A 27,584-nucleotide genomic window follows, 5' to 3' on the forward strand; every position below is an offset into this window, starting at 1 on the left:
GCAGCGCCCCCCGGCGGCCGGAGGAGCGCGGAGCGCCCGCCCGCACGGCGGCGAGAGAGCAGCGACCGCGCAAAGCCGCGGCTGTCGCGACACGGGATGCCGGCGGCCTTTGAAAAGCAGCTTAAAATAAACGTTTTACACTTAAAGAAATTTTAGAAGTTGCCTAGATTAAGCCTAAAGCTTCAATTTTGAACAGTTCAATGAGCACAGAATCGCAGACTGGTTGGGGTCAGTAGGGAGCTTAAAGACAACCCAGTTCCCAAACTTTGCCAGAGGTAAGGACACCTTCCACAGGCTCCAAGCCCTGTCCAGACTGGCCTTGAACACTTCCAGGGATGGGACAGCCACAGCTTCTCTGGGCATCCCGTGCCAGGGCCTCGCCAGCCTCCCACCATCCCATCTAAACCTGCTCTGATGCACAACCAACACTCCAGGCTGCCTTTCCTCACACAGATCATTCCCGGACAAACAGGAGAGGTTCCTCCACCCAGCTCACTGAAACAATAACCACAAGAAGAAAGTAAAATGTGAAAGTGCTCCAGAGCGCAAAATATTTTATTTAAGAATTTACAGTGTCAAATCTTACACTTAGGAAAGACAGCTGCTCCCAGCTCAGAGGGAGCCTCCTTTGAATGAAGTTGTTTGGCAGTCTCTACTGAAAGGAGAAAATAATCAGCAGCCTGGCTGGACTAGAGGAAAGCCAAGTGTCTGATTAGGTTTCAATTATAGAAAAGTAAACCACACTGACTGCTGCTGCCCACGTCTGGAATTGAGTATGGACCAGCACCCAAAGGTTTCTAATCCCCCCAAATAGTGTTTTACTTGGGCTGCATACAAACCTTCTGGAACATACATAAGGCTATCATGATCTTAGAAAAGTGGTGTTATTCAAGAAAAGAAAAAAAAAAAAATAAACAACTGGGGACAAATACTGGCAATTTCACATTCGTATTACTTCTACTCCTGGGCAGAAATTCAAGTAAAATCAAATAGTTTGGTGGCAAGTTCTAAATAAAATATGGCCTAATGATTTAATAAATATTTAAAAGTTTATTTCTCTCTTTGCAGATAATTCAGATTCTTCAGTGAATATAAACGCTGCATATCATGGTCTTCAAGATTTCCTATATTAAACCTAAAGATTTTAAAGTCCATCTGTAGAGGTCTAATCCACCTACTTTTAGTACGAAATTTAGCTGCTACCTATTTAAGACCTTGGTTATTTTAGTAATGGAGATTCAAGAACGGATTATTACACTGATTCTGGCACTCCAAAAAGGAAAAAATAAACAACTTCCAAGCTGTTACCCCCCCAGCTGCAGAGTGCCAGCAGTTTGAGAGAAAGCAAAGTAACCGTATTGCACTTAAACAAACACTCACTCGTCAGGAGAACAGCGTCGGCTATGATACAGAGCTCCTTCCCACTATACACTTGGCTTTACAGGTAGTCTAAACCACAAACTACATACAGACTAGGAAAGATCCAAATCAAATTAGGATTAGATTACAGTCACAGTTTTCATTCAATATAGGTCGATTTATTTGGATGAGCTGTGGCCCCCTCCCCCCTCCCAAAAGCCAAACCAGCACGAGGCATCTCCTGGGCGAGCCTCTCCCAGGGGAACATCTCTGGCTCCACACTCTGGCTGAAAGCATCACAATTGTGCATGGTCCTCTTAAGGCCACAGTGTTATCTTACAATGTGGATGTATTTTCTTTTTTAACCCCTGCTGGGAGGGGAGCATCCTTCAGAAATTAAGGAATCCCTGAAACTATGTCTCGGAAGGTCACACTAGTAAGGTTTAAAATAAACTTGAGGAATAAATTGCCTATGCAATTTACAGGTTTTGTAACAGACAGCAACTATTTCCTCTCTTGTGTCTATTCTTTATCACAGCAAAGCTATTTCTAGCCAGGTTTTGAAAAGGAAAAGTTACATATATTTCATGTTTGGTAATGGTTTGAGTAGATGAGGTGCAAGCGTGAAGATCACCCATCATTAAATTTCTGTCATGTCAACTGCAGCTGATGCCACGTGCCATAAGGCTGAAGAGTTCTTTGCATACTCAGAACATGAGTGATGATTCCAAATACAAAGCCATTGTATTCTACTTCAATGTTGGATACTTCCTCTGTCCAATTCTTCCCAGTCTTGAACTTCCAGTGGCTGCAGGAGACTGAAAAAAAGAACAAGAATAAACAAAATGTTCTGTAAAAGTGTCATGCTGGAGACAAAATTTTAAAAAATTTGGAATGAAGTTTTGAATGGAAACTTGTTAAATTGAGCAGGTTCCAGACTGATCTTTGTGGACATTTAACACTATGTGGAACAACCCTAGTTGGTAGAGCACAAAATCATGTTTTGTTCAACAGTTTTGTTCAAAATATAGAATCAGGCTGGTTTGGGTCAGAAGGGCCTTTAAGGTACATCACATTCCATCCCCTGCCATGGGCAGGAACACCTTCCACCATCCCAGGCTGCTCCAAACCCTGTCCAGCCTGGCCTTGGACACTTCCAGGGATGGGGCAGCCACAGCTGCTCTAAGAAATGTTGGATAATAAGGAAAAAGAAAGATGAGGCCTTTACTCACTTGTGCAAATTGAGAGGGGTTGTAGAACGGTACCACTCCTGCTGAAGATGCCCCTGAGGGTGGAACAGTGGCAGGCTGGGAAGAGAAAACACTGAAATTAGACAAGGGCAGAGCTCCAGTGCCTCTCCAACATGGTCTGCTAAGTTATACAGAGCAGATATTTACAGGATATTCATAATGCCAACAACATGGAGAGCGCAGCCTATTGGAACAACTGCAGAGTGCTGGTACAGTTTGCATCCAGATCCAGAACAGGACTGGCTTCATGTAAGAATTGGCCAAACAATGTCACATGCATCAACTGCAAATAGCTCTGCAGATCCAAAGCATGCAAAACCAACACAAGACACCAGTGCAACTCCACTCAATTAGTACCTTCTGCCTTTGTTAGTACACCTCAGGACTTGCCCCAAAAGAAACATTCTATGTCAGGTTTTGCTTTACTAAGAAATATCAGAAAGGTTTGTGTCACCCCTTTGTGGTGACCCCACAGCTCTGGAACTCCCAGCAGATGAAGCATTCCTTTAATTCCTACAGGGACTTTTGCAGGTGGTTTATTACCAAATTGAGACTGGCAGCAGCAGAATGACCAAGTTTTGCTTGTATTGAGTCTTTTTAGGAGGTTTGTTGGGTTTGGTTTGAGGATTTTTGAAGTATTTTGTTTATAATCAACTGATTTCTTTAGTATCCCAGAAAAAAAAGATGATGAAATTATGTGAATATCTTAGGAACATAAATAAAAAGCATGCCTGGATTACATGCACTCTCATAAATACACAAAACTGAAGACCCTGTTTGAGTGTAAAAAGGAACACTACATCATGATCTACTTTTAATGATATTTCTGTGAAATGAGGGGGAAATGACTAAAAGTAGCATTAGTATTTGAGCAAATGCAAAATAAAGGGGGGGGGGAGGGAGAGGAAGTAAATAAGTTAACATAAATGAGAATGGCCAGCCACATGTACCTGATTAAAATGCTGGCTTACTTCACGTGATAATGAACTCATTGAACTAGAGCGCGAAAGCTACAAAACAGCAAGAACACACAAATACAAAAAAACACAAATAAAAAAAGTCGTCATGCATGTCACTGCCCCAAGCTTTCAGTTGTTTTATTTCATTGTCAAAGTCTCACTGCCAAAGGTTAAACCAACTTCAAGTTAAAAAAAAACCAAAACAAAAACAAACGTAAAGCCAGAAGTTAGTTTAAATCAAAAGGACTTTTTAAAGCACAAAACTATGTAGGTATAGAAAACATTAAGTAGGAACAAAGGTAATGTTACTCTGCCTGGCACACAGCAATTTGTTTTCCTTGTGTCTTGCACTTAATATTAGTGAAATTATATGCATGCATGGAGGCAAGAAGAGACCCTTAAACTGCTACTGATATTTTACCCTGAAAAAGGCTTTTAAAAGTACTTATGTAGGAAAAGGAGATCACAGAATGTAGGACATGGAGGCTGAACTTCTCATATGGGCTTAGAGGTCTTTTCTGTACAATTCTGGAGGCAGTCAAATCCCATCTTGGCTACTCATCAGCCACTGAATCAGTTACTTGTTGTTTTAGATGGCCCATTGTAAGACCATTACAATTAACAGTAAAAGTCATTAATTAAATACTTTGCAACAAGCCTTACCTCGCCTGACTGGGAGCCATCAGGGTTAGGAACAGGAAGTCCAGATCCTGGAGGAAGGGCTGCAGGGTTTAAGTACTGAGGAAAAACAAGGCACTTCTGTTTATCACTGTTACTGTGAGGCTATTTCACACTTCCCTAGAGATCCCACTGAAGCAGAACAATGTTACAACACATCAGGCAGGTGTAACAGGCAGTGTAAGACTCTTCCCGTATTCTTGGGCCCTTTCCTGCCACATGCTGCACCCATGGAAGCTGCAGCCCTGCCAAATGAGGAAATGCAACCTCCCACTTCCATTTTCACGTGCATTCCCCTTCTCCTGTTCTTTAAGTAAAACGTTAACCCACAGTCCCCACAACAATAAAATGCTTTATGTACTGTGGCTGTGAAACTGCTGCTCGGAATCATGAGGGGGGGTTTGAATAAGAAGTTTGAGTTCTATCCACAAGACATTCCTTCTAACCCACCTCTGGTTCCACAGCTGCAGCAGGGTCTGTGTTGGTTTGGTTTGCAGCTGGTGTGTGCTCTGCTGCTCCACTCCCTTCCACGGGCTGGGATTCCCCTGGAACTGCAGAGGAAATAGGATTTAGCCAAACACACCAAACCCATAAACAGCCATACAACCTCCCCACACTCGTATCCACACACCTGAGTTTGGAACAAACACGTTGGCAGGAATGGGCATTGGTGCCAAGGGGGCAAACAGGTCTGATGGTGCAGGGACAGCACCACTTGCCTTGGTGCCCCCTGGATTCAGGACATCCACGTAACGGGCTCTGTTTCCAGCTAAACCAGGAACAAAAATAAGCCTTGTGTTAGTCATGCCTGTGTCTACTTTGAAGTTTGCTGCTTAAAGCATCTTTCAGGATCAGAAAATAACACTCCAGGGACACAAACAGTAACACACCCAAGTCATGATACTGTGACGGCAGTGCAGGAGCTGGGCAGGAACAAAACCAGCAACAGCCACAGTTCCACTGAGCTGCCAACTGTTCCCAAACAACCCTGGAGAAGTCAGGACTTCTGCCTTCATATTTTATGCAGAAAAGGTCTTAAATATCAGTGCTGGCTGTTACCTGCTCTCCTGGAGAACACATTGACAGAGGCACCAGGTGGGCCTCCAGGCCCAGGGGGAGCAGCCTGAGCAGCTTTAGGAAATCCTGTTGGAGGTGGTGGGGGAGGTTTACTCTGCAGGGAGACAAAAAAGAAAAAAATCCAATCACATCGTTGACTGATGTTGCACATTTTAATCCAAATCAGTAAAAAGCAGCTCTTAAGAGCCAATAACAGATTAAAGAAAATTCTGTGCCTAGTTTTTGTTTTCCACTTGGAAAAATCATGAGGACTCAGGTTTTTACCTCTTCTTCTGGTTCATCCAGATTAACCCAGCGTTGTTTCTGCTCATCCCAAACAATCTAAAAGAAAATCACAGTCAAAACCAAAGAGCTCAGAGCAAGCTGCTAAAACAGTTGAAAATAATTGTAACTATTTTTTAAAAAACCCCCAGTCTTAGAATAAAAATAATCTTCAAAGTTTTACAGTCATTTGTTTACTCATCAAAACAATGTTCATCTGTCATCCAGGAGAACATCAGAACAAATTCAAGTGTATAAAGGTTTTTGTGATTTTTGGGGCCTTACTGATTTGTTCTTGTCATCTGGCAGGTGAGCCTCATTCTTTCCTTTTCCCATCAGCCAGCGAAACCAGGTTGCACCAGTCTGAAAAGAAATTCAATCTACTCAGTTAATTCTCTCACCACTGTCTTTACAGGCAGGTTAAAAGAAACATTCATGCAACAACACATTTTCTGTTAGGGACTTCAACTCTGAGCCCAGAGTTGCACCTAATAAACAGGAATAAACAATTTAATTAGGACCTCTTAAGTACCGTGGACTAGGGGTGACCACATTTACTAACAAATCTCCTCCAGCTGTAGATACCTTTCTAAGAAATTTTACCTTTTTAGGTGCTGCCTCCTTCTTTGTTTCTTTTTTAGTCTCTTTCCCTGCAGGAGCAGAGGGAGGAGGAGAGGGTTGTTTTGCTGCAGAGTTGGATCTCTCTCGTCCCACAGAATGAACAGAGGACTCTGAGGTTGTTCGGGATCTTCGCCCATAGCCCTGCGTAACAAATACACAGCAAAGCACAAAGTTGTCACTGCTGCAGTGATGGATCACATTTCATCTTCCTAAAAAAAAATCCTTCTTTGTAAAATCCTTTAGCAGAACTGATCTAAAAGTTAATACACCTAAAGATGGATCTTTGTCCTGGTGCCTAGTTAGATATAAAGCCAGGACATAAATGCACAATAAACAAGCAGCTGAATATCTGACACAACATTAATTTTTTATCAAGAATTTCCACACAATTAAAGACATTTAATCTGGTTATTTGGGAACTTCTAAAAACCAAGCTTCAATTCTTGCTGCAGAATAACACAGAGCCCCCAAATCCTCTTGTGCTTGTATGGTGCTGCAATGCAGCTGAAGAAATGTATGAAATAACAATACCATATTAGCCATTCTGCCATAGAAATCATCCTCTCTCTGTTCAGGGAAGGAGTTTTGTGAAGGAGACTCTGGGGCAATTCTCTGCATTCCTTAAAAAAGAAATTAGATCATGTTAGCAGGGACACACACCAACCAAAGAACCAACAACAAACACCAAAGCCCCCAAGCCCCACAATAGTTTTAAGGCAAAAGTTTTCACCAGTTATGAGTTTTGTGCTAGAGAGAACCTGGTCTTTTAAAGAATGAGAGCTGCAATTGCTGTGATTTTTTTCCCTCTCCTGTCTGGGTTTATGTTTGTTCTAAACACAGGCCAGAACAGGCTGAGGGATGCAACCAGCAGGATGGAGCAGTTAAAGGTTCCTCATGTCTCAAACTCTACCAAACTTAGGTTTGCCTCCTTCCACACGTGTCAGGCTCTGCTGTCACAGAAATGAAACTTATCAGGGTCCCAGAAGCTCACATCCAGAGGCAGAAATCCCTGATACAGACCCTGGAAACAGAACTGCCAATCCCAGTGCACTCAGGGATGATCTGTCAGGGTCTAAATCATGATCTGCTGAGTCTGACCTCACTCTTAAAGTAAGCCAAAAAAGCAGGATGAATATTACAACTTTCTACAGATGTTTCTATATCATTACATGGTGTTTTTAAATTCATTACCCAAAACATTGACTATTTTTTTAATACTGAGATATTTTGAATTATTCCCCAAAACACTTTATTCCCCTTAGAAGGAAGGAAAGCTGTTTATTAAGATCCCAGACCTGTTTCCAGGTTTGTCTGCTCTTCTGACCGCGGTTCCATTTCTTGTGGTGGCCCTCCTGGGGGTAGTGTTGACCCTAAATACAGTGGGGATGGTTCAGTTCCATAGGGATTTGAAAATCCTTGCGGTACAAAGCCAGATCCTGGACCAAGAGGCTGAGGAGCCACTGGGTAGAAAGGGACACTTCCCTGGTCACCAGGAGGAGGAATCATGGCAGCTGAGCCATCAAGGACAGCCTGAGGTACTGCAGCATGAAAAAAACCCAGAGTTAAGAGCTATAATTAAACAGAAATTCCAGTGTGAACCTTTTACCCTATGAATGATACAATGCAGAAGTGAAATCTCCCTGTTCCAACCAGCCTCTTAAGTGGTTTCTTCTATCAGAAACCCGAAACCTTTGTTTTCTCTCTGTCATAAAGGACATTAAACACCAACCTGAAGGCATCAGCTGCACGCTCTGCATCTGTTGAGCCATATTAGGTAACAAGGATGCCAACAAGGCATTTTCAGCACCTGGACCCACGTCACGGCCACCTCCCCCATCACACTGACTGGCACGGTCCAGTTCAGAGCTGGGAGTGCTGCATTCATATGGAGGGGGAGTGGATCTGTCTGTGTTATAGGCTATTGCACCCTCCTGCATGAAAAAGCAAAATATTATTAACTGAACTGTACTAGACATTCAGTTCATAACCAAGGGAACACAGAGCAAAGCAAATCTTAGGTGTGAAAACAGGTTTTTAGTGTTAGTCAAGAAATGAACCGTCAGCCATTTATAAGCCAAGTTCAACCAATAATTTAAAGAGTTTATTTGTTTTTGAATTGAAACAGTTAATTGGCTCAGGGTTCAAATTGCTAACACATCTCTTTAAATAAATGGCAATTCTTTCCTTTCTGTTATAATCTAGGAACACTAATTCACACACAATTTTATGACAAGCAGATCCCCTGCTTACAGCAGGAGTTACTGCAACCTAGTGAGTTGCAATTCTCCTTGCATTATGGTATTAAGAAAAACCTGTCTCATACAACTTTAACTATTCTGTATTGAATCTCAGAGCACTAAAGTGTGGCAAATTCACTTGGTTTACATCATAACATTTGCAATTTATGACATGAGTGTATAAGGTCACTTCCCACGTTTCTGTGATTAGCAGTGTGAAAAAAACATTTTGGAAACTGGATTTACACTAATCCTTTAAAGAGAATAATTCATGCTGAAAAGCACACACTGTACCTTGATCTGTCCATCCACATGTCGAAGTGTTACTAACCAGGAGGGTTCAATAAAAGATTCCTGTTCTGGTTTTTCTTTTATCTGAGGGTCAAACAGGCGCAGCTGGGATGACATCTGAGGAAAAGAACCATTGCGAAGTGTGAGTTCATCAGCCACAGCTTCCCACCTACAATATCCAGCCACAAACACTTCATTCCTCCTCCTGGTACCTGGATTAGCTGGCCAATCAGCACAGGGGAATAGTAATGGGGATCTTTCAGGACAGTTCTGGAAATCACTTCACAGTAGTGGAAAGCCTGGGCAGCAAGGCCCATCTCAGCCAGCCGACAGGCATAGATGAACTTGAAAACCTGGGGGAGGCAAGCAGGACAAATAAACCAAGTGTTCACAACACTCTGAGTGGGAACAAATAAAAGGCACTCTGGCATTTCAGCTGAAAGCTCAGGTATCTCATTATCACATCTAAAATTTAACGAACAAGCATTCAATTCTCCTCTTCCACCTAATGCATCCAGTGGAAGTTGTCTATTTATCTACAGCTAGTGCCAGCAAATTCTGCTGGATTTTTCTTTTGGAATAGAGAATTACAATAAAAAAAGTTAAAATTCAGAAGTTCAGGATGTAGAGGTGCAAAAAGTGAAAATGAAATGTGGCAAACAGGAAAACAGCAATATTACATGGATATTTGATGTCATAGCAGATAAAATATTTGCCACACTGACTACAGCACATGAAAGATTAAAAGCATGAAATCTGCCAAAACAGAAACCAAACCAAAACAGGAACAGCTCTTCACCTGGAAATTGGGCAAGCAGCCAGGCTGACTACCTAGTGACTGTGCATATTCATAGGCTTCTGTTCTTTGAATGGCTTCATTGGTGGCAAACTTTAAAAACGGCAAGCTGTTTCAAACAGGAGAAGAAAAATATTATTTGAGTTTATATATGTTGACAAGAAACACAGATCTGTCGGTGTCAGTCACACAGCTCTGTCAGACACAAAATATCAACAACTTCTACAAGACACCACATCAAATAGTTATTTCAAAATCAGCTGCTCCTTGTGAGGACAAGGGGAGCAATGCAATTCAGTCTCTCAAACTTTCATTTTTGCATTGAAAAAGTTGTGTTTAAAAAAAAAAGAAAGCCAGACCTGTGATTTGATCCAATTAGGACAAGCTTTGTTGTCTTCCTTGTGTAAACTCCAAACCCAACTTGGGCCATAAGGTAACAAAAATGAGCAGCATCCAGCAGGCCTTTAGAAGCTGCAGAAAAATAAAGGACAGAGCTCAGGATATTTCAGTGGCACATCCTTTGTCCTGTATTGTTTGGCTTTGCATTCAAATGCTTTCACAATAGAGACAAGCCCATACAAAAGTGCTCCACTTTATATTTTATGAAGAAATTGCCTGTTTTCAAAAAACATAAGCTGAGCAATCAAAGCTTTTCCTTCAGTCATCACCCTGTTCATTCCCCAAGAGTTACCAAGAGTGTCTCCCATGGTAGCAATGGTCCTGGATTCCAAGTCCACATTATTGGTCAAGTTGGATAACACCATTGCTAGATGAGGCCTCCAGTCTCCCCATTTCTCATCTCCACAGCACTAAAATTAGAAGAATTACTAGGTCAAATCAGTGACTGGAGCTCTGCATGGGTAAGTGTTTCAACCTAAAAACGACCAAAACAACTTCTCTGACATTCTAGGAAGATTTCTGTTGGGAACTCCACTCCTCCCTGCAGCTCCCAGTGAATCTTACCGTGGATGCAGCTGGCATCCTTCCAGACATGAGCTGGTAAACAGTCTGCAGAGGGTCATTAATTGGGAGACTGTTGGCAAATCTGCAGAGACATTGCAGAGAAAAACAAAACACAAACATGGGGTAAGCAGTTAAAATGTACTTCAGCTCTCAGTGGCAATGAATCTAACCTAGGTCAAGAGAAGGAAGTGCTGTGTGAAAATACTACACTGAAGAAGAAATTGGGATAATGTTCAAAAGTAAAACATTCCCAGTGAACTGGGTCTGGCACTGTAACACCAGTCAGTCCAAGCTAGGAAAAACCTCTGGATTCTCCCCAAGCCAGCTGACTTTAACAAAACTGACAATTGAGTTTTTGCAGTTTTTCCCAAGCAAGGCCACAGATGACATTGTTCAAATATCCCTTAAATGGAACAGGTGGCGGAAAATAACTTCTCAGGTTTAATAACTTCTCAGCCAGAAGACCCCAGAATAAAAAGTAACAAATGACAAATAAATACACAGTAAAACTAAGGCATAATTCTTGCATGAACTACTATGGATAACGCATGATTTTGACATTCTCCACCTCACTAGCAGAACAGGCAGCCAAATTTCACTAATCAAAAAGCAACTTAGTACCTGGTCATCACTCTTGCATGTGTCCTGCTGTCCATTTTGCTGGCAAGGAGCAGAGCATGACCCCACAAACCATGCTTCATGGCAGACTCCAAAGCATCCTAATCAAGACACAAATTAGCTTACTGGGAATAGCTTCACATATTACTCACAAAACCAGCTGTGCAGTAGTAATTTGTGATCAAATCAAAATATGTTTGTTCAGATAAAAGCTAGAAAACAAATACTATTTTGCTTTAGATTATGAACTGTAGGGCAAAATATTTTCTGTATCAGTGTAGTGCAGTGCCATGAAATATTATACGCACTACAAATGTTGCAAAAGTAAGTAGCAGCACAAGCACTCACTTTCTTACGGCCATAAAGCAGCAACTCCCTGAATCTCTCAGTCTCCTTCTCAAAACTGTCAACTGTGGTTAGAAGATTATCAGTGAGAAATGAGAGCTGGGCTTCACCAGATTCCTCTTCCACTTGTTCCAAAGCCTCATTAGTGAAATCAATCAAATTTGCCTCATTAGGGGACTTCCCAGGAAGCCACACTGTTTTATGATCTCGGAGCAGAAGTTCAGCCAGGTCTGTTCCCACAACAGTCTGTGTGTGTGGAGAGAAAACAAAAATTGAAAAACCTGTTATGTCAACACTGCCTGCATTTTATTTGTCACTTCAACAGCAATATGTGAACATCAGCACCTCTGAGCAGCTGCGGATGAGTGCCCAGTTTCCACATTCCTTCAGCCTGTGAACTATTCCATGATCAGTGACTATAACATGTATTCCTGATCTTTACACAAAAACTACTTGTGAACAAAATCCTTTAGGGCAGATAAAAACTTGAGCAGTGAGACATACCCCATTCTGCCTGCACAACAGTACAATAAAGTCCCAAAGAAGACTTGCAGATTCTTTGTCAATTAAATTTTCATTCTTAAAGCACTGTGCAGCTTTACTTTGTGCAAAATTAATAACATCCACTTTATGGGTCTCATCCCTGAAAAAAAAAAAAATAAGAAAAGAAGTTTTTAATGAGACATATATAAACATTCAGGTCATTATGTGTGATTAGTCTGAGGAATAAATTTAAAGCTCCTGTATTATTTAAGCAGGCGAAAAGCCACAAATATTTTAAGTCAGTTTAAATGCTGTAATTTACAGGCAATGAAGAAATTATTTCTGAATGCTTTAAAGTTATTTCTGGAAACTGCAAGAACATACTTAGCAAGAGGACCAGGAAAGGCTCTCATCTCTTCTTGCTCTGGAGAATGCTGTAACATAGTCTGAAACACAAATATAATCCATAAGAAATTCTTATACCTATGAATTTTGCTTTTTATCAATAAAACACCCAGACCTGAACATAACCCATCATGTAATCAAGCCTCTTTAACAAAATACAAAGGGTGACTTGCAACCTGCTCAAGGATGATAAATTATGAAATCTACTTTACATGGAAGTTACTCTGTACATCATCCTGAACAAAATTATAAAGAGCTGGATGATCTCGTCATGACTAAGTCATCTCTCAGAGGAAAAGAACTTTTAAATTTACTGTTTTACTTATGATTACAGCCCGAACTGGTAAAGATACATGCAGTGACATTAAAAAAAAAAAAGAAATCAGGATGTTATAGATTCAAGTTCCCTACTCCCCTTCCAAAAGAAGGACCTTTATTCCATTACTTCCCATTTTTCCTTTTAAACTTTACCTCCATGCTGTGGATTTCAACCAGAGCTGGCTGGCCCTCAGAAGGCAGGTTTGGCAGTGCTTTTATTAAGAAGCCCCCAGGCCCAAACCTGGCACAAATATGAGGCACTGAAAATTTCTCAGGTGTTGAGGGCCTTAAAGGTGCTGAAATTGGGAGAAAAGATAAAATAAGAACAGGTTACTATGTCTTGTAATTAAGTAAACTTGTTGATGTATTTACCCAATTCAATAATTCTGAAGTATTAGTGGAAAACACTCTGTCATTTAATTTGGCTGAACTTTGTAAGAAACAATTAATCAGTTCTTTTATAGTCCCAAAGTCCCACATCTGAAGATTTGCAATAACTAGAAAAGTAAACTAAAGAACTTTAAAATCCACTTATTTTTTTCAATGCAGGGGCTTTGATTGTTTGTATCAGACACACTTCTGTGATCTCTGTACAAACGTGTAACACATCTTCAAAGAGCTAATGACAGACATCAACAGACTTTGGAAAAGATTTTCCAGAGAAGTGTTTTGCATCTATAGCACAATGCTTCCCCTCCTTCCCCAGCGTGTCCATACCTTGTTCCACAGCTGACCAGCCCGTTTCAGCAGGGTAGCCATAGTCTGTAAAAGGCTGCTGTCCATCAAAGCTGGGATCATACCCTCCATAGGGATAATCCGCATGGAGCGACACTGCCTGCGCAGGGGTTTCATAGGCATTACCCGTTAGATCGTGATTGCTCCTGTAGAGCTGGCTCTAGACAGATCAGATTAGTGAGGGTTAGCTGGGAGCTTGGAGTTACACACAACAAGCAGCACTGCAGACTGTGAGCATTCCCTCCTGACAGCTTCCATTGTCAATGCTCCTTGGGAACCAGGCTTACTGCACCACTGCCTTGCAGAAAGCCACCCGGCGAGATCCTTCTGTAGCACAGGCTACAGCAGATAATTAATTTATCTTTGTCTTCTCCCCCAGTGTTTTTACCATCATTTGATCTGTTCACATCCAAGCACGTTCAATTCTCTCACAACAGAATTTCTATGTTCTTGTGTGAAAAGCATGAGTTCTGTTACCAGCAACTGTGAGTCAGAATGAATGTTCACCTCTGCTGTAACAGACAGAGAGTCTCAACAGAATAAACCCAACAAATGCCAAATGGCTTCAGGTGCCTAAAGATTAATGCCTAAATGATTTCCAGTACTACTTCAAATATTACTAAATGAATTGGAATTCAGACTGGGAAAGTACCTAAACTTCCATGAAACATGGGGAACCAACTACAGGTAAAATGACCCATTACATGAGCAAAAAGTGTACCTCAAAAATTAGCCAAATATTCTCTGAGGTTTTCAGGTATCTGTAGTTGTGGTGTAAAGTGGATGAGTAATCAGTTAGCTTTGGTTTTTGCTTTTAAAGTCAAAATAACATCATACAAATATGGAGTTAGTCCTTTAACACATCCCAAGCTCAGTAACACAGTCATGCTCGTGATGAGAAAAATGACATGACACAAAGCCAGGCATACTGTCCACTACAGCCAAGCACAGGGAAGGCAAAGTTCTCACAAACAGCAAATGGATTCAGTAGAGGAAATTTTCCATTTCTGTGTGTGTAGCAACTTGCACAGCTGAGTGCTGATTTTGGTTAAAGTTCTCTTGACAACTGTGACAAATATTAAGTTCAAAATGGTATTAAAAACCAGCCTTAACTTACAAAAATTTTCAAAACACACATTCCCTGCGCTAACACCCAAAATATTTTCTTATTTTCTAACGCTTCACCCACCCCCAACAGAGGAAGTGCCAGGTTGGTGTGTGCAGCTGGAACTCACTTGCTGGGAGCGAGAGCTGAAGCTGCTCTGGTGGCTGTGGACGCTGCGGGAGCTGCGCAGGCTGTGGCCGGAGTGCTCGCTGTGGACGCTGCGCCGGTCAAACTCGTCCCCGTAGGGATCCCTGTGGGGCTCCGAGTCATCATCAAAGCTCCCGGTGAAACGGGGATCGTATCTCCAGTTATCCTCGTAGCGGTCATTCCTGATGGACAGACAAAGCAGGAATGAGCACAGCCAGCCATGGCCCCCAGGGAGGTGACTGTCAGGAAAACCAGACCTCACTCCAGAAGGGTTCTTAAACCACTGCCTACACCGAGGTTCTTGTTACAGCAAACAAACTGACATTCCTTCAAGGAGTTCATCCTGAATATTCAAGATCAAGACCAACATCACACTCAGAGTCTGCTCTAAAAACCCACAGAATGTTCAACTAGTTTGAAAACAAGTGCTGCTACCACCTCCAATCCTTCTCTCAGAGTGATGTGACAGCTCATCTGGTTTCCTTCAATGACCTATGTTAAAGCTACAGAAAGGACTAGCAGCACTGTGAAATTTGTGTAACACTGCATTTTAGCAGTCTGTTCCAGAGAACCTGCTGCTCCAGCTCTGGAAAGAGCACTGGGAGAACGTGGATTGACTGGACAAACCTGCTGCCATATGGATATGCTTCTCTCTTCTGGTAAGGGTTGTGTTCAGCATCATACCAGTACCTCTGGTCATAACTTCTAGGGTCTCTGTACCTGGGGTCATATGGGTATCGTTCCCAGCGACTTGGATCTTTGGAAAAGAAAAATAAATGGTTCAGATATTGGTAGCCTTGGCTATCATCTTTTTCTACTTCTTTCTCTTTAATTACAAACTGGTTTGGTCCTGAAGCACAGAGCAAAACCAAAGCAATGTACTTAAAGCTATGTAAATATGTCCACTTCTTTTTAGTTAAAAAAAAAAAAACAACAACTTTAAAGATCAATTTTACACCTTTTAGAGAAAACATGGTTTTCTCTAAAAAGATGGTTGTTATAGTTAGTTACTCTTGAGGGGTCAGTGTTTGCCATCAGATCTTTTCTAACACCTTTAAAACTCAATCCTGCTATCTGTTATGACATTCACAGAATCTTTGTGATCAGTCTGCAGACTGCCAAGCAAAACATCTCAGGATGTGGACAGATGTTGCTTAAAACCCTCCCAGGCACTACACAAGCAATTACCTCCAGACTCCCAACGCCAGCATATCTCAGTGAGCACTCAGATAATGATGGACAAAACCAAAATCCAGTCATGAGTCAACTTCTGTTTACAGCCACCTAAAATTCACTTTACAGGTTTGCCTGCAGGTCACACACCAAGGACACACCCCAGTGAAAGGCAGACTGAGGTGAGGAAAAAACTTATTTTATTTTCTATTTACTACTTCTACTGACCAAAAAACATACAGGAAAGATGGAGAGGTATTAAGAACTGAAGTAGGCAAAAAATCAATTTTCAGCAAGCATAATTTTAGTCTTGCTGGTCATTGAAAGGACACCAGTTATATTCATGTGGGTTCTCTGATCTTAAAATTTCTCTTCCCCATAAATTAGTGTTTAAATCTGCAATTTTCTATGGCAAAAAAATCAGAGTTCTTTTTGACACCTTACCTCCATAATCATAGGAGTTTGGGTAATAGCCTGAATAATAATCAGTCCATCCACTTTTTCCATAATAATCTTCTGTATACCCTTGCCTGAAAGAAAGCACACAAGTATAAAAAAGTTGTTATTCCACCTTAATCTCTTCTAAAGTCAGCAGGAGGTAGGAAAAACTCTATGCCACAACTGATTAGATAGTTTCATAGTTAAAACAATGCATTTCCAGAAAGTCAGGGAATCATAAAATTAAGACTTTACAACCCAATACAGCACTAAATTGTTGTGTGCCATCAAAAGCTGACAGCCCTTAGCATACAATAATTTAGTGGCATTGTAAACTGCTTTGGTGATAAGTTTAATTACTTACAGACAATTAATCACAAAAACTACTGCTATAATTAGCATCCTTTGAACTGTCTCAACAGAGAAGTCGATAATTTAACAATTCATTAAGAAATAATGGCCACTCCAAATTTAATGGTGTTTTATTATACAGCTTCTGATGAAGAAAATACTCATTTACAGAGCTGATTGTCCAAAGGAGCACAAAAACATGGCTAAAACCAACACAGCAAAGTAAGGGTCAGCGCACAGAAAAAAATTATTAGCATTCTTCTGATGGAAAAAGAAAGATGTGGCCGTTGCTCGAAAAATCATGAGCCTTTATTAGATAACATTTTCAGGTCATCATCCTAGAATTTCTGAAAAAAGCCAGAGGATGAATGTTAGATGAAAAATGCAGTGTCTACATGTATGCACATAAATGTATATATATGTATACATCCATGGATGTTTGTACCTCCACAGGTGCATCACACTCACAAACACACTTGTGCATATACACAGAGCAGGTGAAGATATTTAACGCCAGTGTGAAGTGATGGCAACTTCCACGCTTCCCTACAACTGAGAGTGCAAACTCCAAAGTGGCCCAGCGAGTCAAGGAGTGTGGGAAGTCTGCTAACACAGCACTCACTCTGCAGAGGAGGTCTGATCTTATCAGATCAGGTTTAGCCACCCAACCAGTCTCCCCAGTCTCCCCCAGAGAGATCCCATTCCCTCCCCCAAGCAGCGTTTACAAAGCTGCATCACCACCATTGGCACATTCAGGGCAGTTTCACACACACACAGCTCTGCTGCCCTGCAGCTCCTCACCACAGCCCCTGTCTGACTGCACTGGCACTCACACAGCAGCCCTGACAGAGCCACTTCTAACAGGCTTTGATCTGCCCACTGCCACATACAGAAACTTCAACCCCTTCTAAAAATAGTACCTCAGGAAGGTACACACGACAAGTGCTACTAGAGGTTATCATCTCATTTCAAGAGCTCACAGCACACTTAAATTCACTCATAAAATGGTAAAAGTTATCACATGGAGTTACAGGCACTGTTCTGTGCTCCTCAAGACTGAAATACATCTATAATCTTCTGCAGGTGGTAACCAAAATGTTGTATTTGTAATTTGATCACTGCTCCATGAGTGAACTACAAACAACGGACAAATACTACAAAGGGTTTAATAATTTCCAGAGAGGTAACTGGAGTTTCTCTGTTAGAAACTGCAAAACCCCTCAGCAGATAACAACAGTAACATTTTACCATTAATTGAAGTTCATACAAATAACTCACACAATAATAATCAGAAAACAGCAATCTCTTCAAGGGAATTTGCTGTTTCTTTCTTGAGAAATACTAGAGATTTAATCCTACTTTTATTTAACATTTTCAAGGAGCATCTGAACACATTGTTCCCCTCTCAAATTTCTTTATTTCATATTAATCAGACAGATGAAGGCTTTTAAGTTTCCCTAATCAAAACCTGCAGTGAAATGAGTGGGTGGGACAGGCCCACACAGCACCTCTGCCATCCAGACCACAGCCTGAGAGCTTTGTGAGGAAAGCTTATCCACAGCTGAGGGAACTGTCACACAAATGGACCTGACACAGCACCAGGATGTTGTCACCTGACTCACCACTCTCTCTTCTGAGCACCTGAACCACTGTGTATCCATGGTGCCTGCAAGGCAAACCCCAACCAATGGGCAAAAGTGCCATTCATTAACAGAATGAGGGGCCCCTGCTTAAGTGCAAGGCAGAAAATAAATGAGTATTGACTAACAACCCATGGCCTGCACTGCTCTTTCACAGCAAACATCAGCACTGAGGCCATAGCAGTGACTTCCTGCCTGGCAGAAACACCAACAACCCCCAGAGAACTGAATGAAAGGAGTAACAAGGCTCTAGCAAGAGAAGAGGCTGTGGAATTGTATCCTCTCCAGACGTGGCATTCGATACCGTCCGTCCCTATGGCAGCACACAAAGAGGTTTTGAATTCCTCCCTGTGGTTTGTGCTGTAAAACTCCAACAGGCATCACTAGAGTCTCTGCTTTGGGGTATCCAGATCTTGACTCAATTTAGGAATTACACACCTGGAGGAAGGTCTGTCAGAGCAGTGGCTGGCCCTGGAACTGGGCCGTTCAGGCTCGGGATAGCGATAGCTCCCGGGCTCCACGTAGGCAGTGCCGCTGCCGTCGTAGTGTCGGTACCGGGGGTCGTACTGCCCATAGCTGTCCTCCTGCAAAAGGCAAGCACAGGCAAGGGAAGAGGCTTCACACCTCCAAAATAACAGTTAAAACCAAAAAACTTCACCATTCACACCACAACGGTGATACCTGAAGAGATGCAGACTAATAAACTACAGTTTAGCTTTCATTACTTTTTGTGGCAGTCAAGTTATTAATATCCTCAACTTAAAGAAAAAAACCATTATGTCTGGACTAAAGGCAGTTCAACCTCTCTACTAAATCATCAATAATTCAGGCAGCAGACAGGAACCAAATTTGAGCACCTGGACAGCCAAGCCCATTATAACTGCCAACTTTTTCCAAAGAACCAAACAAATTGCTATGAGCTGACATCTGTGCCAACTGGAACTGATATCAGGAACTACTTAAGCTTCCATAATCTTTGCAGTGTCAGTTTTGTTACTGCTGTCTGGATTTTCCCTACACTTAAACACTTAACATGAATGCTCTGCTGAATATTGATCATGACACAACTGTTTAAATTCGTAACTCAGAAATGAAAATTAATACTACATACTAAGGGGAGAGGAAAGGGCAAAATGAAAACTTACCATGTAATAAAGGTGAGCTGCAGTCCTGGGGTCTGCAGGAGGATAAGGTGGTGGATATGGAGCCTGGTAAGCATCGTAAGGATGTCTGTAGTAGTAGTAAGGGTTCTGGGGTGGACCGAAGGCTTCCTGAGGGGTCTGAGGTGGGGGTGGACGCTGCAGGTCTTGCTGCCCATTGGGTGGGACTGACTGAGCAGTGGAGGCAGGAGGGGCTGGGGCAGCTGGAGCACCTGGAGGCTGTTCTGACACCGGCTGCTTCCTGGGACTCGTCTGGTCGTACCTTGGCTGGGCTGAACCTGCCTCTTGTGGTCCCCCAGGCTGGGGACGATTGCCCAGCACCTGGCTCTCCCCCTGCTGCATGGCTTTAGCCCCTTTGGAAATCTGGGAGTCTGGAGGAACTGAGGACTGCCCAGATGTTGGTGGCTGCATTTGAGCTGCTTGCATTTGTGGTTGGGGTGGCAGCGCTCCCTGTGCAGCTCTGTCTGATACAGCCTGGTGCTGTACATCTTTTGTCACCTGTTGATAGAAATGTTGTTTGTCAGGCACCTCGGGACGCACCTGACCAGCGCCACCGGCCGCCTGTTGGACTGGAGCACCAGAGGGTGACTGACTGTGCACCTGCACAGAATTACTTGTGCTGCTTTTCTCCAACGTCCGTGACACTGTGAAGTCGAGCACTCCAGCAGCTTCTTTGCTACTTGATTGACTTGCAGAATTATTAGCCTGTGCTATGGAATTAACGGGGGGGACTAGTCCACTTGCACTTCCACTGGGAAGATTTGTCCCAGGAGAAACAGAGGAGTTAGACCCTGGCTTGCTAGCAAATTCAGGAACGAGGCCTTCCATATTAACATTCTTTTGCCCTTCTGGAGTCAAATTAAGAGGAGTTTTCGTTAGCAAGTTTGCAGGCTGATTAGAAGAAGCATCAGAAGAATTAACAGGACTTTGTAATAAATTATGTTTTAACAGATTAGTACTTGGAAGTGAATTAACTAAGAGAGATCCAACTTGCATCACAGGTAACGGCACGTTTTCCCCACCAGCATGTGAAGTTTGGGGACCCATTGCAGGCTTGTCCCCAACTCCAGAGTCCTTCATTGGCTGATTGTTTTCATTGTTGCTTAGCTGATTAGATAGAGAAATAGAAAAATTAATTGGCTGAGCCAAGTTATAGCTTTGATTAGGCTGAGCAATCAGAATAGGTTGATTTTGCAAAGACTCTGTAGGTGGAGAAGACAATAAACTTGCATAACCAGAACTTGCCTGAGACTGAAGTGCCTCCTCTTCTCCCATTTTGGGAGGATTCTCAAGATTTTCAAAAGTTATATTTCCATCTTGGGAATGCTGCACAGCAATAGTCCCTGGTTTGCATGGCTGCTGATTAGACAGGCCTTCTTCTGGTGGCTGAATGACTTCCACAGTCTGTTTGGCAGGTACATACACCGCAGGAGCAGCAGGAGCTAGAAGGACATTTCCCCCAAAATTTGGTAACTCATTGTGAGCCCATAAAGTTGTTGCTGGGCTATCACACTTCTTAACTGCTCCCTGAGCTCTGGTTGAGGACCGTCTCTCAGATACTGATTGTATATTTTCCACAACAGGTCCAGAGTGCAGCGTATTTCCAGCTTCCCCAGTGCCTGCAAGAGGCCCTGGGTGTACCTGAGGCATGTAAATTGTTTCCAGATTATCTGGTGGCTGTTCAAGATTGCCAGGGGATGCAGCAGGCACAGCTGTGTTCTTCTTGATATTCTTTTGGTTTGAGTGGTTCTCTCTTAATTCAACCACCATCTTTGCTTGGTCAATCTCTGCAGGTTTTATACCAACTCCATGGGACCTCACAGGTTCAAAAGAACTATTTGCACTTGTCTGAAACACTCCTGTAGGCTTAGGAGGACTTGGAGTGGGAGGCTGGGATAGATTGCCATGGTAGTTCTTGCTCAGGTTTAGCTCACCTGAATCACCTCCCAGAGGAGAGGAGTCAATCTGTTTGAAGAAGCTGGCAGAGGATTCCTCATCAGGCTTCCCAATTTCCTGCTGGATAAATGTACCGACTTGCTCTGGGGGCCGTGCTGAGCTGGAAGTGCTCCTGTGGCTAATGTTGCTGTAGTTGGAAGAGACACTGTCTGGTCGGACAGGATGAGGTAAGGAATCAGGTGCCTCCAAGTTTGGTCCTCCTTCAGCATGGCTCACAACAGCGTTCTTGGGAAGCATCTGACCCGGGAAGGATCCGTACCTGTACGGATCAGGACCAGCAGCAGGGGATGAAGCATTGATGTTCTGTGGTTCACTTGGCAGCACTTCCTGATTCTGAATGCACTCCAGGTTCTCCACATTTTCGTACTGGGACCCAGCAGCTGTGTCACCTATCTGTGCCTCGTCATCACCAGCAAACAGAGAGTGCTTAGCAGCCTGTGCCTCCTGATGACTGGCAATTTTAGGGAAGTACTGAACATCCATTCCTTTCTGTACCATCTCACCAGCTGAACCTGTACTGAGCTGTGCCTGAGAGAGAACATTGGTTGCCCCCTGCTGAGGATGCACAGGCTGGTGATACAGGGAGGCCAAATTTGGCTGACAGGCATCAAACTCTGTTTTCTCCATTACGTAATTTTTTTCAGATGAAAGTATTTCTTCATTTTCTGCTTCATCCCCTTTGAAAAACATGGAGAGAGTTCCTGGATCTCGATCGGTGGGAATAGACCTATTTGATGTTTCAGACATAGCTGGAGACTGGTTTTTGGGGTTGTTTTCCTGAGCTGTGGGAAGGACAAAACCAGAGTCTTGCAAAGGTGGCTGTGGGTAAAACTGTTCCTGGTAAGGTTGGCTTAACCAAGGGTTAGTCATTTCTGTGTTCTGCCTAAACACATTTCCAGGCTGGATGCTGTTCATGGGATGACTGCTGTTTGCAGGGCCATTTTTCCCATTCTTTTCACAACCAGCGGATAAAGGCGCTTGCATGATGTTTTGTGGAATACCTTGGTGTCCAGGACCCTGCGGGACATTTGTGTGTGGAGGAGGGTGAGAAGTGCTGACAGAAGGCTGAGAAACGTTATGAACGTCAGACTGAGGAGATGGCTCAGGATAGGGCACAAAATTCCGAACTGGAGACTGCAGATTCCCTGGGACAGGCCTCCACTGGGACCCAGGCTGCTGGGGAGGTGGTGGGAAGAATGCTGCTGCATTGGGTCCTGAAGGTGCATCATTTGGATCTCTGCCAACATCCTGTCTAGCTCCAGGTTTGTTTGCTGCAGCCACCATTCCAGGATGCACACTGAAAGAATTTTCCACTGCTGCTCCTGGGTTATAATGCAACGGCACTGCAGGCCCACGGAGTCCGAGATCGGCGTTGGGATGCCCTTCTGCAGCACTATTTATAACATACCCTGGGGACGGAGAAGGAACTGGAACATTAGAAAAGGAACTGGTGCTTATCCCTGCTTGAGACACAGGAGCTGACAGAGACATGTGTGGTCCATGAGGATTGTCCCCGGCACGGGAGGGCAGCGGATGCACGAGGGCTGGCTGTGGGAACGCCAGTGCGTTGCCCTTGGATGGATTATCTAGAGGGAAGCCCTGTGGGGTTTGCCTGCCAAAGGCAAACGGGTCTGTCACGGGCTGCACCGGGGCAGCTGCGGCGTTTGCCCGTTTGCTGAGCGGGCTGTTCCTCCAGTACATGTTCCGAGCCACGCCGGCGGGAGGAGGAGGAGCCGCTCCTGCTGGGACAGCCTGAGGTGGCTGCTGCATGGCGGCCCTCTGGCAGGGTCACACGGTGATAAATCAGCCCTGGAGGCAGTAGAGAGATGTCGTCTTCTGCCCTGCTGAGACAACACAGGTACAAGTCAGTTCCCTTTCTCATCATATATGCAGCACTTAAGCAACTTTTATTTTAGAAACAGAATCAGTCGAACAATTTGAAGTGGAAAGTATCTCCCTTCTCCTCAGAACACGTAAGAAACTGACACACTCCATTAAATTTCTAAATCCAAGTCCGGCATTAATGAAGTGTAAGGCTGTGTGGCATCGATGCACATTATTTAACAATTCTACTAACAAATATATCCAAGTAAGACTAATTAAACACAGTTCAGACCTGTACTAGTGTCAAAGCCTCCAATGGTATCCCACTGTTACATTTCCCAGAAATATGCATCACGGAGAGGACAGCAACCAGCCTAGAACAGAGCCTGCAGCACCATGTCCTGCTCAGTTTAATTACGAAGAGTTGAGAAGTCATTATCTAACTCTAATTCTGTTAGAGATGATTTTCAGCCCTGATGCACTGGCACTCCATGTGAATGGACCTTTTCACAGGTAAAATGAGAAGCATCCCAAGAAGGAATTCATCAGATGTTATCACCCTCAACAGTCCACTTTTGGTTTAACTAAGAAAACACTGTGTGGTACAGTATTGTTATTTATTTTGAGAAAGACAATTGGATCTTCATCACAAATATCGTCTCTTCTAGATGAATGCTGCACTGCAAAACTCAATTTAAGGATAGAAAAACAATCAGCTACCCCCACCTATCAATGACCATTCTCACTTTAACACCGGCGGGACTTTGGCACAGTATCAGGGTTACAGCTGCATTTCAGGGTGGAAAGGACACGCTCGGAAGTAATCCAACTCCAACTCCAAACAATACCAGTGAGGAATCTGGTACACAGGAAGTTCAATAAATTCATCAGGGTGTCTTTTTCAATTTTATCACCACTTAACAATCTGAGGAGGATGGAGGCTGACAAAACCAGAGGAATTCATCAATACTTGTCCAGTGGAGCCCAGTGAAGCCTTAGCAATATGTGATAATCCTGTTTTCTCATAGTACACAACAAATATTGTTTATAATATGCAGAGTGAAGTAACCACAGCAATGGTTCCATACCAGATGCACTTCTGTTTATGAAAGAAAAAAGCTGTACAATTCTTATTTGGAGTTCTTCTAAGATTCAGCATCTTATCAGCACGAGTAATAAAATGGGAAGCCAGAAAAGTCAGATGTTTGTAATCAGGACAAACTTCTAGTTTCTAGTTATCAAAAATACTACATGTATTTCATAAATATTTATACCTAAAAATTCCAATAAAAAGCACACTGACAGTACCACAACACACAGACTTTACTGGACATCAGTACAACTTCTCCTAAGGAAAACTCTCTCCAACAGCCCTGTGTATAACCCAGGTCCCTCTTTCAGAGTCAATACAGACTCTCAATTTCTTCCCTATATCCATATACTCCATAGCCACATCTTCAGTTAAGACTCCATAAACCTGTGTTTTATTAAGATGGGAAGGACAACACAAAACAGATTTCAACAGAAGCATTAGAGCTCCATCAGTTTCATGCAGTACTTGCAAGTGCCTTCACCATTCTTTTTAAAGCACAGCTGCTGAATTCCATCAAGGAATGCTTACAAAAAGGTTTTAGGACTTTGCAATCTTTTCGCCTGTTACAATCCTGAGGTGAAGGTTTTCCAGCTGGCCATGCTTACCAGCCTTGCTGCCAACCATGTTTCCAGGAAACCCTGCCTAAACACCCATCCCAATTTCCACGTGCTTAAGGAACCTCTGGCTGTTCTGGGCATCCCCATTCCTTTTTCATTGTGTTCTTTGTTGTATTAAGCAGACTTTAAAAACTCCTCTCTCCCCTCCAAATAAACTCCTGGGTTTATGCAACGTACTTTGGACTGGGGAGGAAAAAAGCTAATGAAACCATCTGCCAAGGCAGTTATGTCCTGGAAAGCACAAACTTCACTGAACAAAATACTGGTATCTACTAAATAGTTCTGTTTTTCATGGAAAAGTTGTTTCTGAAATACAGCTGAGCACAAAAGCCAACTTAAATACCCACTTCCAAATGTCTAATGTGGGCTTTACTCCTTGCAGTGTCTCATTAAAAAAATCCTAATACTTTGCCATATTTTTGTAACAGCCGGTACCAGTAATTAGCTAATTAAAATAAGTGTAAAGTCCTACTTTAAGGCAGAACCTGCCATTCCTCTAACAGGATCTTTGATGGTGCATAACAGAGGTTCAACACAAGGGATCAGCTTCCTCAGAAGCAAAGTTAATATTAACAGACTGCACACAGTAGTAAAAGCAAGCAAGATTTGAGGAACTGAGTCCAAATAAAATGAACGTGCCCATGTCAGGTAATTTAAACAGAAGATAACTCAGTGCTACTGACCCTCTCTTGTGCCTCATCCAGGATTAACGGAAATGCTGATTTTAAGGAATTTAGAAATAACTACACAAGTTAAGAGCAATCCATCTCTGTTTTATCTAGTTTGGAAATTCTTAACTTTCAGCCGGTTTTTTAATTAATAAAGCAGAGCAGCCTGCTAAACATGAGTCACCAGGAGTAACAATTGCAGAAGGTGTTTCCAGGCATACCAAGAAAACATTGCCAACGAGGAAAAAAAGATTAAAATGCTCTAGACAAGGCCATAAAAATAATTTCACCTAATGAGCTCTATAGCTTCATCTATAAAGAAATAATTTCTTTGATGGGACTTAGTTATTAATTTAATCCTATCTAAATAAATTACTCTTAAACAGAATAACTATGCCCCCAAAGCAGGTTACAGAGGACTAATATTAACTCTCATCCTCACACATGAACCAAATGATAAATAACATGTTTACATACACAGATTCCTAATGAGAACAAAGTGACAAAACCCCACTGCAATCTCAAATACAGGAACAGCTGGGAAAAGAGATTTGCAGCTTTAAAATCAGCAACTACTTTTTCAATTTTATCTTACGCAGACAGCTGCGCATCTGCACACATGTGGGTGACAGATTGAACACGTTCTGCATCATTCATGCTCCTGACAGATTCCTACCGGGCTTTTCCTAAGCAGCAACCAGAGTTACAAATGTTATTCTGTTAAAACGTAGCCAACAGGACAAGGGGGAACAGCTTTAAACTGGCATAGGGCAGGTTTAATGAGCTCAGGAAGAAATCCTTCTCTGTGAGGGTGGGCAGGCCCTGGCACAGGGTACCCAGAGAAGCTGTGGCTGCCCCTGGATCCCTGGCAGTGTCCAAGGCCAGGCTGGACAGGGCTTGGAGCAACCTGGGACAGTGGAATGAGATGATCTTGAAGGTCCTTTCCAACCCAAACCAGTCTGTGACTCCATGAAAACAGCTCTTTGAGAATCAAAAGCACAGAAGCAGCACAGAGCACTCCCGTTTATTTTGAAAGGAGCCCGACTACCAGTTCTTTACCCCAGCAGCTCCCGACGCTTTCAGGCAGCCGCACTCCTGAGTCAGCACCAGTTGCACAGACCTGTGGCACCTGACAGCTCGGAAAAACAGCCCTGACCTGGGACCAGCGCTGCTGCTGTCAAAGGGAATACGTGATAGCCAACATCAGACGGTACTTTCTCCCTCCCGCACCCCACGGAATAACCTTCGGACCCCCGCAGAATGTCCCTGTCCCACCACCCCACTCCAAACAGAGCAACCCAAATCCTGCGGGAAAACCCCCGGGCAGCGCAGCCCCGCGACTGCGGCAGCGCCTTCGCCCCTCTTTGCGGCACCACAACCCGCTCCAACCGGGGCGGGGGGCCGAGCCCAGGGCTGCGGGACCCGCCGGCTCCTTGCGCTGCGACAGCCCCGAGGCCCACCCGGAGGCACGGCGGGGTTGGCACCGGAGACACCGGGGCCCGCACCTTAGGCCCGGCGCTCCTCACGCAGCCCACTCGGGACCCGCGGCCCTCCCTCCGGGCGCGCCCCGCGGTACCTGGCAGCCCCCGCCGGCCGAGGCCCCTCAGCAGCCCCCGCCGCCCCTCACGGCCCCGGCATCGGCCGCCGCCGCCATCTTGGCACATCCGACTCGGGGTTCCGCCGCCGCCGACGTGTCACGGCGCGGCGCGCGATGACGTCACGGCGGCGCGCGCACCCGGCTGTGTTGCTGTTCAGTGCAGAGAAACGGGGGCGGGACGAGTTGCGGGTTCGAGGCCCGGCTGGGCGGCTCCACGTCACGGGTTCGAGGCCCGGTCGGGGCGCCTCGTCCCGGTGCCGACACGGTCTCGCTTCTAGGCCGGGGTGCGGTGGAGCGTGTCCCCGTTGCGGCTCCCGTTGCGGTCCCGGTCCCCTCGGGTGTCCGGTGCGGGTGCAGTGGCGCGGGCGGCCGCCAGGGCGGGACAGAGTTCCGCCGGTCCGGTGCCGGTCCCGGGGGAG

General features: G+C 43.8%; 1 protein-coding gene across 4 annotated transcripts; it reads right to left on the reverse strand.

The window, feature by feature from the left end:
- Window positions 1–521: 521 nt before the first annotated feature.
- SEC16A (SEC16 homolog A, endoplasmic reticulum export factor) lies at window positions 522–27,181 on the reverse strand. 4 transcript variants are annotated; one of them, XM_048325400.1, is made up of 32 exons: window positions 27,145–27,180; window positions 20,656–23,207; window positions 19,396–19,908; window positions 18,689–18,834; window positions 16,266–16,351; window positions 15,276–15,405; window positions 14,632–14,830; window positions 13,379–13,556; window positions 12,815–12,957; window positions 12,323–12,384; window positions 11,960–12,098; window positions 11,459–11,701; window positions 11,114–11,211; window positions 10,493–10,574; window positions 10,221–10,338; window positions 9,889–10,000; window positions 9,533–9,638; window positions 8,946–9,086; window positions 8,737–8,850; window positions 7,935–8,136; window positions 7,501–7,743; window positions 6,737–6,825; window positions 6,188–6,346; window positions 5,870–5,947; window positions 5,588–5,644; window positions 5,306–5,417; window positions 4,878–5,015; window positions 4,697–4,797; window positions 4,232–4,306; window positions 3,560–3,619; window positions 2,592–2,666; window positions 522–2,177 (listed from the first exon to the last, which is right to left on the reverse strand). In XM_048325400.1, the coding sequence occupies exons 2-32, from the start codon at window positions 23,134–23,136 to the stop codon at window positions 2,109–2,111; spliced, it is 6,549 nt and encodes a 2,182-aa protein (XP_048181357.1). In that variant the 5' UTR covers window positions 23,137–23,207; window positions 27,145–27,180; the 3' UTR covers window positions 522–2,108. The 4 variants fall into 4 exon arrangements, with proteins under 4 accessions (XP_048181357.1, XP_048181352.1, XP_048181356.1 ...); XM_048325395.1 differs by having other exon boundaries at window positions 19,396–23,207; window positions 27,145–27,181; XM_048325399.1 differs by lacking the exon at window positions 3,560–3,619 and having other exon boundaries at window positions 19,396–23,207; window positions 27,145–27,181.
- Between the last annotated feature and the right edge of the window lie 403 nt (window positions 27,182–27,584).

The sequence above is a fragment of the Corvus hawaiiensis genome, chromosome 21 (assembly GCF_020740725.1).
Source record: "Corvus hawaiiensis isolate bCorHaw1 chromosome 21, bCorHaw1.pri.cur, whole genome shotgun sequence".
Taxonomy (NCBI): domain Eukaryota; kingdom Metazoa; phylum Chordata; class Aves; order Passeriformes; family Corvidae; genus Corvus; species Corvus hawaiiensis.